The sequence below is a fragment of the Hevea brasiliensis genome, chromosome 3 (assembly GCF_030052815.1).
Source record: "Hevea brasiliensis isolate MT/VB/25A 57/8 chromosome 3, ASM3005281v1, whole genome shotgun sequence".
NCBI classification, from domain to species: domain Eukaryota; kingdom Viridiplantae; phylum Streptophyta; class Magnoliopsida; order Malpighiales; family Euphorbiaceae; genus Hevea; species Hevea brasiliensis.
The window spans coordinates 99,835,365-99,849,978 of record NC_079495.1 but is presented as its reverse complement, the minus strand read 5'-3'; the positions used below and the strand labels follow the sequence as shown (position 1 = coordinate 99,849,978).

The 14,614-nt window shown below is 36.1% G+C and overlaps 1 protein-coding gene across 1 annotated transcript; it reads right to left on the bottom strand.

The window, feature by feature from the left end:
* Positions 1–380: 380 nt before the first annotated feature.
* Positions 381–12,156, bottom strand: LOC110662750 (dnaJ protein ERDJ3A). Its single transcript, XM_058144161.1, is given in 10 exon segments — positions 381–1,172; positions 2,145–2,232; positions 2,234–2,493; positions 2,875–2,981; positions 2,984–3,215; positions 3,298–3,361; positions 3,363–3,825; positions 4,147–4,220; positions 10,247–10,302; positions 11,938–12,156. Coding segments are annotated over 10 exon segments (1,719 nt in total). The 5' UTR covers positions 12,025–12,156; the 3' UTR covers positions 381–884.
* Between the last annotated feature and the right edge of the window lie 2,458 nt (positions 12,157–14,614).

Here is a 14,614-nt window from a genome sequence, read left to right as displayed (position 1 = left end):
AACCTAGCCTTCTGGCCTGTTTTGCTAAAGAGCCCTGGTAAATAGATGTATATCCTAGAACCCAAATCCCCACTTGGACCTCGTACGGACTCCACTATTCCAAGCCCAACACTTCTCATCATATTCCCCAACCCACCAAAATAAAACAGTTTTGTTTCATTTGTGCAACCATTTTATGCACGATGATACACTGATTGTTAATTATAATAAGATATATATAAAATTCACTATAATCAAAATTATATAATAAATTTTTCAGCATAAAGATTGGGAAGATTTAAACATGACATCAATTAAGAAGGGATAGCATGTACTTCTCTAATCTATAGTTTGAATTGAAACTTAATAGATATTGCACTAAGAAATGGCGCACCGCAAAATACACATAATGAGAATTTCTTTTTTAAGATTAATTTTACATTTATGTGAACAAAGATACATCATGCATGTAAAATTTTGACAAGCAATTGGAAAGCTGCAAACCTTTTCTTCCCTACGCTCAACAATCAACCAGGATTCATGATCGAATTAGGCAAAGTTGAAACACCACTGGAGAGTAAGATAATAAAATTATATATTAACGAGTCCAAAAATTGAACGATTACCATCCATGTGAGGCTGAAGTCCTAACAAAAATACCAAATCCCCGAGAGGATTTTCCCAACCACCATCTTCCATGCAGCCTTACAATTATAAACTGCACTACTTTGCAGGATAACAGATTACAGTCATCATAATACCAGAGGATTATCAAATGGCATCTGGGGCTAAGGGCTGAATGTGTGTGTTTACCCTTAAAGGTGATCAAGTGATCATGATTTTCACTCCCTAAGCTATGTACCTCAGATCAGAATCCTGATTGTAATTTGTTACTTTTAACTATCTCATTTGATCATTGGCTTCTGTCTTGTCTTCTTAAATTGTACATCTCCATTAAGAATAGAGCTAACAAATCTCTCCACTTCTTCTGCAGTCATTTCACCAGCAAATGTTGCAAACTTTCCCTTCCGAGGTTTGTAGGCCAACAATACCTCATCTGATGACTTGAATCCAGATTTTTCAAATGCATTTAAGAATGCTAACTGCCATTTTGCATCTAAGAGACTATAGGAAATAGAATACCTAGAGCCAGATGCTGGATTCCGTTGCCTTGAAAATGATTTTTTTAAGACCTAAGAAAACAAATAATGCAGCAAACAAGAAAATCAGTCATAAACAAATTTCTTTTTTCATGTTCTTCTCAGAAAAAATTACATTAATTTCTACATTATGCCATCTCAAGTTTCCATGAAAAATAAATCAAAGCATAGTGAAATATTAACTACTATTCTTGCTGATATTCAATTATCATACCGTAATCTGAATTATTATCTTTAAGTTAGCTGGAGACAAAAAATTTCTTGATACAGTTTCTTATTTTTTGATCTTCTTGTAAACCCTCAGAGTAATTTTTTTGTTGTGCAAACCAAAGGGAATGATGACTCGAATCGCTAACATCCGCCACATGGTAAACCACCAGGCTGGGTCCCCCCCGACTCTTGATTACTCAATAATTTCCACAAGCTCAAATTCCATTTTTATAGGCCCAAAAATTCTTTCACAAAATAATCCCTCTTTTCCATAATGATGGTGTTTTTCCAAAATCAAATTTTGTTTGTTCAGCATTTTATACTAGCGATCCCTTAGAAGGTATTGTTAAAAGAAAAGATAATCATTGACTCCATTTTATATGAGCAAATGCATAGAGATTTGTTCATCATTCGAAGGACCTATTCGTAAAAATTTGACACTATTTGTTTTGTCTTCCTTTATTTTATTTTTATTTTTTATAAACTTATCCAATCTGCTGTCTAGAATTCAAAAGTTTAAGGATAGCAAAGATTTATTTTGATGAGAATTTGTCACATCAGGTTGGGTAAAGTAATTACTATTTCACTTTTATTAGTTTCAAAGTGCCTATCAGTCGATAAATATTTAAGTTTCTCACCATATTAACTCAAATATAAGGGTAACATGTTTATCATTATAAAATGGGGAAAAAGTGAGAATAAAATAAAAGAGAAACAAGCTATAAAACTTGTTTTTTTGTTCAATAAAAACAATGAATCATGTGTAAAGACTCAACAGTAGAAAGTTCTACTTACTGTAGATAAGATGGATTCTAGCTTGTCCCTTGCTTTTGAAGTTCTGAAAGCACCTATGATGCAAACAGGGTTCATTTCCCCACAGAGTATCAAAATTCAACCGTGTCAGCAATGGCACCTGTTTCTCCACCAGATCATCCTGCTTTCTGGCCTGACTTGATGCTGCCTTCTTATTCTTTTTATCAAACACATCAAGCAAGGCACTAAGATCTTGAATTGCAGATTGCAAATCTTTCACAGAGATCCCTGCTTTTAAGACATGCTTTTCCCCAGTTGATAACCAACCAACTACAGCTGGAAGTGCATCAACTCCCAACTTCTTTACCGTTGGATCACTCACACTATGAACCTATATCAACAATTGTCATAGTTATTCACTTATTCTCCGAAGATAAATAAATTATAATAAGCATCTTTTTCTCCCTTAAACAGAAAGCTGTCACTTACTTCTCCTAAAATACACCTGCAAATCAATCTATTAAGTTTCCAAGTAGAAATATTTGGTTTGATATCAGAATATATTTCAGCATACAAAATCAACATTTCTTTGCAACTGAGCTTGACAACGCAAGACTATCATGTTTAAGCTAAACATCTAGTATATGCATAAGTATACTATAGACTACCATAAAGCAGACTAAGTCATCTCCAGTCTTTGTAAACTGGAGAGGTCCAATTGCAAAAATTAAATTCATAAATAAATTAAGCTGGCTACCAGGCCATATCCTACCTCTGCATCATTGAAAATGAAGCGATTATGATATAAACCACTAAGGACACACCAGATCACAGGTGTATCTTTTTTGGTGGAGAGAAGCAAAACTCTGGGCAATTTTCCCTGCTACCAGAGGAACTCTCAAGGTGTTTCAGATCAATCCGCCTTGAAAACCTTGGCAAATGATCTTGGCAAAAAGTCTTCAAATTCCTAGCAACCAAATCACCGTTGTACTCCACTAAAGAACCCTTATCACTTGCTTTGTATGCGTAGACAAATACCCTTGGCACTTGGCGGGGATGTATGCCAAGCTCAGTGCAAAAGGACTTTTCACTTTCACAATTAATGCTTCCTACCTGTAAAAGCAAAGAAAGATAGTGAGCATGTCAATGAAGAATAAAAAGTTACATGATACAGAGCAATAAGGTACACAAATACCTTTAGAGCTCCTTGCAGTGAATCAGCAACCTCCTGTATGATTGATTCATAATAACTGCTCTCCTAAAGAGGGAGTATAGGATAACAAAAGCCAAGTCATGCCTTGGTCAGCAATTTCTTTCTTAAAAATTTTAGAATTTAAAGGCCTCAAGCTCTTAGGGGAGCTTCTAGAGCCAGAGTGAAAACTGGATTGAGACCTGGAAGAACCACTGAAACCACCAAACTGATTGCCACCAATATCACCCCCAAAAAGATTGGAGAAAATATCATTCAGGCCAAAACCAAATGAACTCCGAGTACTGGGACCACCAAAGGAAAATGAGAATGATTGGGAACCTCCCTGTCCCCCCATGTTTTGCCATTCGTCTGGTCTGAATGCAAACCCATTTTGCCCTTGGCCACGACCTTTAAAATAAGTATATCCAGCCTGGTCCCCAGGATGGCCAGCATCAAATCCAGGATTGCCCTTTTCATCTCCATATAGATCATAATTTTTCCTTTTCTCTTCATCTGATAGAATCTCATATGCTGATTTTTTTTTTTTTTTTTTAAAAAGAATTAGTCAAAATCAAACTGGAATAGGAAAATGATTAGTAGCCATGCTGAACAGGAAAAACTAAGAATCCAGTTGTTGATCTTCTTGATTTAAGAAATGACAATCTGATCTTCTTAAGCCCAGAAGACGTTCCTCAGATGGCATAGCATTTTAGTTCAGCAATGTAACTAATCAAGCAAACACTAAAAGCAACTAAAATTTTATTTAACCAAAAACCCAGCACACATATTTGCATATGGGTATTAGTAGTACTTCAGCAAGAAAATGTGTTTGGCAGATGACAGAGAACCTACCATTATTAATCTCAGCAAACTTCTCTTGAGCACCCTTATTTTTATTGTTGTCAGGATGGTATTGAAGAGAGAGCCTACAAAATGATAATTTGTCCCATAATGAGCAATTAGACTTGGCAACAAATATTGGTTGTACGAGACTCTTTTTGTGCAAAATCATGTATACAATGAACATAATGACATGCATGTTATTTATATTGGGATGACAAGAAACATTTTAAAAGGACCCATTGTAAACCTAAAACAGAAGTTAGTGTTATAAGACAGCCCATCCCAAGCTGTTCCATGCTGTACACCACACTGCCTGTGGTGGCTGCCAAAGTTATGAGTAAACTCGAAATAGTATGGAAAGTCAATCACTATATTATTTCTCTATATATTCACTATATTATTTCTCTGTATATTCTATATTCTGTATTCCTATTTAGGATTTCTTATTTAGGATTTCTTCCTAATTAGTAAAACAAAATTATAGGAATCAACTGTATATATATACCCATGTACAGATTAATTGAAATTAAGGAGAATCATCTCTTTCTACATGGTATCAAAGCAGGTTCATTAAGGAATCTAAATCTGGAATTTCTTTCCCGTCTGTTTCTGGACTGAAACCCACTGTTACCCTAGGTCATCTATCTAGGGTGACTATTTGTTCTCACCACCCAGCTCAGGAGAGACCTTGGCCGCCGACCGGCCGTCCCCTCTGATCCGATTGCCGGAATCCAAGCACGTGAGGCTCACGTGCCCAACTCAGGTTCTCGCCGTTTCTTCACTCGCCGGCACGTAGAGGCGCGTCCGCCGGCCGTTTCGACTCCGATCAGTATCGCCGGCGTTACCTCAACCCCCTCATTCCACCACTATGTGTTGTTGCCTGATCCAGTACACCATTAAAGGATTTCTAAGGTTTGGCTCTCATATCCTATTTCGGTATTTGCTTGATTTGTGATTTTGGGTTATTTTGCGGCTGTAAGCACTTTGGTTTAGCGTTTAGGTTAGTTTTATTTGTCTCAACAAATGGCAGACAATAAGAATGTTATTTCTGATGTGATTCCGATGATGACTAAGATCACGGAACACAAACTTAATGGTTCGAATTACCAGGAGTGGAGTAAGACTGTTAGGGTCTATTTGTGTAGCATTGATAAGAATGATCACCTTACTAAAGACCCACCTACTGATGATACATGACAAACTTGGCTAAGGGAGGATGCTCGATTGTTTTTACAGCTTCGGAACTCGATTCACAGTGAGGTAATTAATTTAATTAATCACTGTGAATTTGTTAATGAATTGATGAATTACTTAAATTTTCTGTATTCTAGTAAAGGGAATATCTCCCGTATTTATGATGTTTGTAAGGCACTCTACCGTAATGAGAAAGAGGATAAGTCTCTCACGGCTTTTAAACGGGTATATGAGGAACTTAATGTATTGTTGCCTTTTAGTCCTGATGTGAAAGTTCAGCAGGTCCAACGGGAGCAACTGGTTGTTATGAGTTTTCTTGCAAGCCTTCCTTCAGAGTATGAGACTACTAAATCTCAGATTCTCTCCAGTTCTGAGATTTCCTCTTTGCATAAAACGTTCACACGGGTCCTTCGTACATAGAGTACTCATTCTTCACAGCCTACCAGTAGTGCTCTTATTAGCCAAAATCTAAATGGACAACAAGACAATAGAAGAGGAAGTAGAGGAGGAATTACAGGCAACAGAGATAATCAGCGTAATGGGGAGGGTAGTTCTAATCAGGACTCAAAAGGAGTCATTTGTTATTATTGCCATAAGCCTGGCCATACAAAATATAATTGTCCGCAACTTCAGAGGAAAAATCAGCAATCACAGATGGCAAATATGACAGCAGAGGATTCTACAATATCTTCCTATGAGAAAATTGTTTTGGTAATCTGCAGAGGATTTTGCACAGTTTTCCTGTCACTGCAATCGCTGAGTCAGGTAAATCCACTACATGCCTTGTGTCTTCCTCATCCAAATGGGTTATTGATTCTGGTGCGACAGATCACATAACAGGTAATTCTAGTCTTCTATCTATTTTTTAGTGTAATCTCACTTCCTCTACTGTTACTTTAGCCGATGGTTCTACTTCTTGTGTCATGGGTTCTGGAACTGCGAACCCGACTTCATCAATTTCTTTGCCATCTGTTTTGTGTGTACCAAAATTCTCTTTTAATCTACTTCTGTTAGTAAACTTACTCGTACCTTAAATTGTTCTGTTTTCTTTTTTCTTGACCAGTATTTATTTCAGGATCTTACGACGAAGCAGATTATTGGTAGAGGATGTGAGTCAGGTGGTCTCTACATTCTGGAAAATCATGTACCGCGGTCACTTATTTGCTCTAGTACCTTAACACCTCTTGAAGCTCATTGTAAATTGGGCCATCATTCTTTGTCTACCATGAAAAAGCTGTGTTCTCAGTTTCAGTCTTTATCAGTACCAGAATGTGAGTCGTGTCAGTTTGCAAAACATCATCATTTGCCTTCTGTGTCTAGAGTCAATAAACGTACTTCATTCCCTTTTGAGTTAGTTCATTCTGATATTTGGGGTTCTCATTCTATTACTTCTAAAACTAGATTTCGTTATTTTGTTACTTTAGTTGATGATTACTCTCGTGTTACATAGTTATATTTAAGAAGAATCGTTCTGAGGTGTTTTTTATCTTTTGTGCCTTTTGTAATGAAATCAAAACTCAATTTAATATTTCTGTGCATATATTAAGAAGTGACAATGCCAAAGAATATTTTTCAGCACAATTTCAGTCTTATATGACACAAAATGGCATTCTTTATCAGTCTTCCTGTATTGATACCCCATCCCAAAATGGCATGGCCGAAAGAAAAAATCGGCATCTTTTTGAGGTAACTCGTGCTCTTCTTTTTCATATGAAAGTTCCTAAACACTTTTGGGCGGATGCAGTTTCTACGACATGTTTTTTGATCAATCGTATGCCGTCTTCTATCTTTAATGGGGATATTCCTTATATTACTTTGTTTCTTACAAAACCTTTATTCCCTGTTGAACCCCGTATTTTTTGTTGTACCTGTTTTGTGCGTAATGTTCGTCCACAGGTTACTAAATTGGATCCGAAGTCTCTCAAATGTGTCTTCCTTGGGTACTTCCGGCTCCAAAAAGGGTACCGCTATTTCTCTCCTACTCTTAATCGTTATCTTGTTTCTGCAGATGTCACATTTTTTGAATCCACTCCATTCTTCCCTCAATCATCTATGTATGAGAGTCATGGGGAGGAGGATTATCTCTTAATATCTACTGTCCAACCAATGTCTAGTCCTCTCCCACACCCTGTTCTTTCTGTCTCTAGACCTACTCGACCTCCCGTTGTTCATGTTTATTCCAGGATATTAGAGATTCCTGACTCAGATCCTCCACCAGCTATTTCGATGGGAGATCTTGTACCTCATACTGATCATGATTCTGATCTAGACTTACCCATTGCTCTTCGTAAAGATAAGCGTTCATGCACTTACCCTATCTCTTCTTTTGTTTCTTACAATCAATTGTCTTCTTGTTCTCGGTGTTTTGTTACTTCTTTAGACTCTATTCCTATCCCTAATACTGTTGGTGAGGCACTGTCTCATCCTGGCTGGTGTGCTGCTATGAAAGAGGAAATGGAAGCTTTAGATGTTAATGGTACATGGAAACTGTTGCCTTTGCCCACTGGTAAGAAAGCTATTGATTGCAAATGGGTATTTACAGTAAAGGTAAATTCTGATGGTTCTATAGCTAGGTTAAAAGCACGACTTGTGGCAAAAGGATATACTCAGACATATGGGGTTGATTACTCTGACACTTTTTCTCCTGTAGCTAAACTTATTTATGTTCGCTTGTTTATCTCTTTAGCAGATACATATGATTGGCCCCTGCACCAATATCAAGAATGCTTTCCTTCATGGTGATCTTCATGAAGAGGTGTATATAGAGCAACCACCTGAATTTATTGTTCAGGGGGAGTTGGGTAAAGTTTGTAGGCTTCGAAAGTCTCTTTATGGCTTGAAACAAAGTCCTAAGGCCTGGTTTGGGAGATTCAGTTAAGCAATACAGAAATTTGGTATGCAAAAGAGCAAAAGTGTAAGTGTGATCACTTAATATTTTATAGGCAATCTGAGACTGGTGTAATTCTCCTAGTAGTCTATGTAGATGACATTGTCATCACTGGGAGTGACTCTGCAGGTATTTCATCTCTTAAAACCTTCCTCCAAACCCAATTTCAGACCAAAGACTTGGGATTGTTAAAATATTTCTTGGACATTGAAGTTATGAGAAGTAAGAAAGGTATTTTCTTGTCTTAAAGAAAATATGTCCTCGATCTATTGACAAAGACAGGAAAATTAAGCACTAAGCCTTGCAGTGCACCAATGACTCCAAATTTACAACTGTTAGCAGGGGATAGTGAGTTGTTTGAAGATCCAGAGAGATACAGTAGATTGGTAAGAAAATTGAACTACCTTACAGTCACTCGTCCTGACATTGCTTATGCCGTTAGTGTGGTAAGTCAGTTTATGTCTTCCCCAACAGTTGCTCATTAAGAAGCCTTGGGACAAATCTTGTGTTATCTGAAGGGCGCTTCAGGAAGAGGTTTGTTATATGGTAATCATAGGCATTTGAATGTTGAATATTTTTCAGATGCCGACTGGGCTAGCTCTAAGGTTGACAGAAGGTCAACTACTGGATATTGCGTTTTTATTGAAGGAAATTTGGTGTCTTGGAGAAGCAAGAAACAGAGTGTAGTTTCTCGATCTAGTGCTGAATCGAAATACAGAGCCATTGCACAATCAGTATGTGAGGTAATGTGGATACTTCAATTACTAGATGAGACAGATTTTAAGACCTCCCTGCTTGCAAAATTGTGGTGTGATAATCAAGCTGCTCTCTATATTGCTTCTAATCCGGTGTTTCATGAGCGGACCAAATATATTGAGATTGATTGTCACTTTGTTCGTGAAAAGATTCAACAATAGATCATCTCAACAGGACACATCAAAACTAGAGAGCAGTTAGGAGATATTTTCACAAAAACTCTGAATGGAACTAGGATTGACTACATTTGTAACAAGTTGAACATGATTAACATCTATGCTCCAACTTGAGGGGGAGTGTTATGGAAAGTCAATCACTATATTATTTCTCTGTATATTCACTATATTATTTCTCTGTATGTTCTGTATTCTGTATTCCTATTTAGGATTTCTTATTTAGGATTTCTTCCTAATTAGTAGAACACAATTATAAGAATTAATTGTGTATATATACACCAATGTACAGATTAATTGAAATTAAGGAGAATCATCTCTTTCTACATAGGCCATGTACTTGGATCTACCAAATGATAAGAAATTCTGACATTCAATCATAAACCAATTAGCCCGCCTTCTCTCTCTCTCCTTTCCCTCTCTCTTTTACCCCCCAGCCCCTAAAGCGATTAAACCGTTAAGACAGGCTCTTTGGAGTCTAAAGTCTAAACCTTTTAACTTTTCATACCAACATTTTATGAAATTCTAATTTTTTGTTTGTCTAATATCTCGAACAAATGTGCTTGTAAAGTGGACATACTGCACATCAGGTACACATTGATAAACAAGAAAAGCAAGATACAAAAAAAAAAAAAAAAAAAATTCAAACATGTTACATATAAAACCACATTATCAAGATCTTCGGCATATCTTCTTTATAACTACTCAGTGAAAGAAAAATGTCTATTTCTCTGTATCATTGACACAAACACCAGTTCCTTCTTCAGCACTCATCAGTACTACATTGTATTGCGCCATCATATCCACCACGGAACCTCATAAATCACTAACAATGCTTAATACACCGAAAGAAAGGCACATGCCTGAAGTTTGCCTTCCAAACACGTGTCAAGACCCCCCAAAATTTAGAGTCAAAAGCAATATCAATATTCTCCAAGCTACACACAGAAAGTAAACAATCAAATATAATTGCTCCGACTTCTAATGCATTCTTAATAGTCAATAAATGCATCAAGAGTACAAACAAACTAAATCTAGAGTTCAATAGAACAATGTCAAAGTTTTTGAAATAAGAACAGAAAGTGAAGAAAGAATGTACTTGTGGAAAGCTTTCAGTATTTCATGTTGACTTGCATTCCGCTCAACCCCAAGAACCTGGCATGAACAAATAATCCATAAAAATTTGAACAAAATTCAAAATCACAGGCATAAAAATAATGTTTGAAATGGACTATAATTTTGTAATAACAAGCTACATTGGATTGTTGGAATAATTTAAAAGAAAAAAAAAGTATCATTTCAGAATTTGGTTGTTCTTTTTATTTTTATTGTTATTATATTATTTAATATTTAAGTTAAGTAAAACGAAGACAGAATACATGCATTGCAAGTTCAGTGAAGGCTGAACTGGTGATAGATAGGAAAGGAGTTAGTTTGGATGGAGTGGTACTGTCTCAAAGTAATCACTTTAAATATCCTGGTTCGGTACTTCAAGTAGATGGGGGATGTGAAGAGGATGTTAGTCATAGGATTAAAGCCGGATGATTGAAGTGGAGACGTACCACGGAAGTTTTATGTGATCACAAGATTCTCAATAAGTTAAAAGAAAAATTTTACCGTACAACCATGCGACCGGCCATGGTATATGGCAATGAGTGTTGGGCACTAAAGGAGTCGTATGCGTCTCAGATAAAAGTTGCGAAGATAAGAATGTTAAGGTGAATGAATGGCCATACTAAACTAGATAAAGCCCGCAATGAGAGTGTTAGAGAAAATATAGGAGTGGTGCCAATTAAGGATAAGTTGAGAGAAGAGAGATTGAGGTAGTTTGGTCATATGAAGCATAGACATACGGAGGCTCCAGTTAGAAAGAAAAGAAGAGGCAGACCCAATCTGACCTGGAAGAGAGTAGTACAACATGACCCCATAAGTATTAAACATTTTCGAGGATTTAAAATTTAGAGTTAAAAAAGAGAATACATAAACTCCAAATTTTTTGGACAAAGAATTAGCTGAGTTGAGTATATTATTTAATATTTCCATAGAAGGATCAATGCTTGGCGCAGTCTGAAACGGTAAATCCTTGAAATCTCGTGGAAGCAACCACTACACGCAATTTATTCAATCTCCAGGGCAATAGCTATTTTATTTAAAAGGTTAGTAGGATTCTTATCACGAAGTCTCAATTACGTTCTGCTGCATCTAGATAGGGAATTTTACTTTCTCCCTAAATAACTAAAAGCCATAACTTTTACATATTCATATCAATAGTTACAATTTATGCAACAAGATTAATTAAATGTATAATAACAATTACCTAGTTTACTTAATTCGAAATTTGTCCAATAAAAAGAACTAGACCAACTTAGTTATCGCAAATTCTTTTGCAAGATTTTTCTTTTTCACAAAATTAAATCTAACAGAACCCCTCTCTCTCTCTCTCTCTCTCTCTCTCTCTCTCTCTCTCTCTTTCTGCTCCAATAACGACTAAAAATTAAATTAAATAAAAAGAGCCGCTGAGGTAAGATTCAGTCAGTTTCAATGGTGCTCCCAAAACCAAGAATTCTACTCAGAAAACATAAATTTCAAAATTTCCTTCACGCGTCCTTTTATCGTATTAGAGCAAATTGTTAATTGAAGGCGCAGGAAAAAAAAAAATTGGGCGGAAATTGAACCAAAAACACATCAAAAGGATAATGGTAAAACAATGAGAAAGCAGAATCCAGTTCAATTCGAAGCAAATTTGTTTCAACATCATCAAGCCGTAAGAATATGATCAATTGAACTCACCTTGTAAGGATCAATAGTTTTCGCCTCTCCCACTAACAGAACCAAAGATAAAACGACAGCTAATGACAATGTGAAGCGCATATTCATCTTCGAGATCTGAAAGGCGAAAGTGAAAGTATCTTGTATCCCACTAAGCGAGCTTGTGTTGAACAGCCAACGTAAGATTTGCTAAAATCGAGTGTTTTTTTTTTCAATGGGCATGCAGAAGCAAGACAAGCGAAGGAAGAAGACTTACTTGAAGGGCGCGCATTAATTATTTCGCGGAGGAGGGGAAATTCCAGATGCTTCGGGTCTAAGGCGGTCAGGTACACGTGGCGGTTTGTTTTAGTTCCATAGGTTTTGACCAATAGGATTGTTTATAAATATTCCATGCACCGTGTTTTCCGCTAATGACCATGGTGGCCCAAGGACTTCACCACAACGCTCTCTGGGGCGTCCATTACACTTCGCCAGATCTTGAACGAGCCCAATAGTTGACCGATTAGGAAATAGTGGGCTTCCAAAGCCCAAATTATTGGCGAAGCTCGGCATTCTTTTTTTTTTTCAGAAGCTCGGCATTAACCCTCCGAGAACTGGGAAGTAGCCTGACCACGGGCTATTTCCGGCTCGAATCGGACCGTGGCCTCCTAGGCCTTGAATTAAACCACATGAAATCGGTTCAAGAAGGTTTTGATTTTGATCATTTTGATTTGGTTTCAGTTTCAGTTTTGAGGATGATTTTGATTAGTCAATTTTGATTTTGACAATTCAATGATTAAAAATTTTTTTTTTAACTTTCTCCTTTTTTTAATAAAAAAGTGAGCCAAACTAAATCAGACTGCTAGTTCTGAACCAATCCTATTCAAGAGTTGGAAAAGGAGGAATCGCGCCCAATTCTTAGTGTTCCAATTTTAAACCAACTTAAAACCGTGAACCGATCAATGATTTTGGACTTGAATTTAACCGTTAATTGTACACTTAGTTCTAAACCAACATATAGTCAGATCTACTAAGAAAAATATGGGCAATGCTGAGAAAAAAAATCAAAAAATGAAAAATAGAAACAAATTGATACCAACATAAAATAAATGAATGTTGAACACATCAATATTTATGTTATCTTTAAAATTTTCAATTGTCTTTTGATGATGGTATTGTGCACTAACTCTTTTGATATTTGTTATGTGTGCAAATGTGGATCACTTGGATGCTAACTTAATTAGCTCATACCTTGAAGGCATCGAGAGAGATATTGGAGGAAAGGCAAAGATGGCGGGGCCAACGGGATTATTGAGCTTGAATCTAAATCCTTCTTCTGAGCAGGTGGGGGACGATGTATCCATCCCAAGGTATGACTCAGAAGAGATAATGGAGGATGTCGGTTTGGTCCTGAAACCCCAAGAACCTGTGTTTGAGTCTTTGAGATGCATTCAGAAAATAAAAAGAAAAGAAAATTAGTGAAAGCTTCTTTGGCTGTAGAAACAAGGTTTTCATCTCATATGGATAAGATGGAAGAGTGCACATCTGCAGTCCATAACTATATGGTGAAAGCGTATGGAGAAAAGGCTTTTGTAAATGAGTCGATGATTGCCCATCCTTTTGCTTGGTGGGTAGGTTTAGTGATTGAGCCTTGGTCCAAGATATGCATGGTCAGGAGTTGACCGAAACATGCACATACGATGATGCTTCAAGTAAAAAAATTATTATACACATTATTTTTCTTTTTTTAAAAAAGTTTGCTGTTTGTTCGTAAGTACTCAACTTGCAATCATTTTCTTTCTAGTCAAATGAATTTCTATATGAATGAGTTGCAACTAGAGCATCAAGTGAAGCTTATAGGTCTAGCAAAGCCAGAGAAGGATGAAAGCAATCATGTAAATGTTAAAAAATGCACAAGGAGTTGATGTCTTCTTACGAGGCACTGAAAGAAGAGTTCAACCAATTTGCAATTGACTTTGCCATTGTGAAACAGAAGGATGGAGAACGCAAAGCTAGAATAAGAGGTGCAGGCAAGCCAAGTTTGGTTAGTGGAATTAGACACTTTGGTCGCAACCTTAGTACAACAAAAGGAAGTTTATGTCTCAGGAGAAGACAGTTGCAACGAAGAACAAAAAAGCACCAAAAGATACAGCGGTCACTTTAAAAAGCTATCAAAAGAATATCATTGCAACTCTTTCATATAATCACAAAAATGGTTAATTCAAAACTAAAACCGAAGGAGTCATTGTCTATTTAACATTACTGTTTAAATTGTTATTGAAATTGTTATTGAAAAAAATATATTTTTTTAAATATATTAAATAAAAAATATTAAAAATAATTTAAAATTAAATTTAATATATTTTAATTAATAAAATACTAAAATAATAACATAATTTTTATCAAATAATATTTTTTAACGGTGCCTAAACTGATTTTTTTAAAAAACTTTTTACCTTAAAAGCACAAAATGCCAAACAAACAATTTTGTAATATTACATAAGGACTATCCCTTAAGAGATTTGTGAAGACTATCCCTTAATACTAATCTCTTGAATGAAGGGAAATTTTCATGTTATCACATACGTTGTAAACTTTTATTAAAAATGATAATTCTTGAGAGTTGAAATTGTAATTCCTGACATTAACAATTAAAAACACACATGCCATGTTTGTCATTTCACAATAGAAAATACAGAGGGTATCACGTTCAGAATAT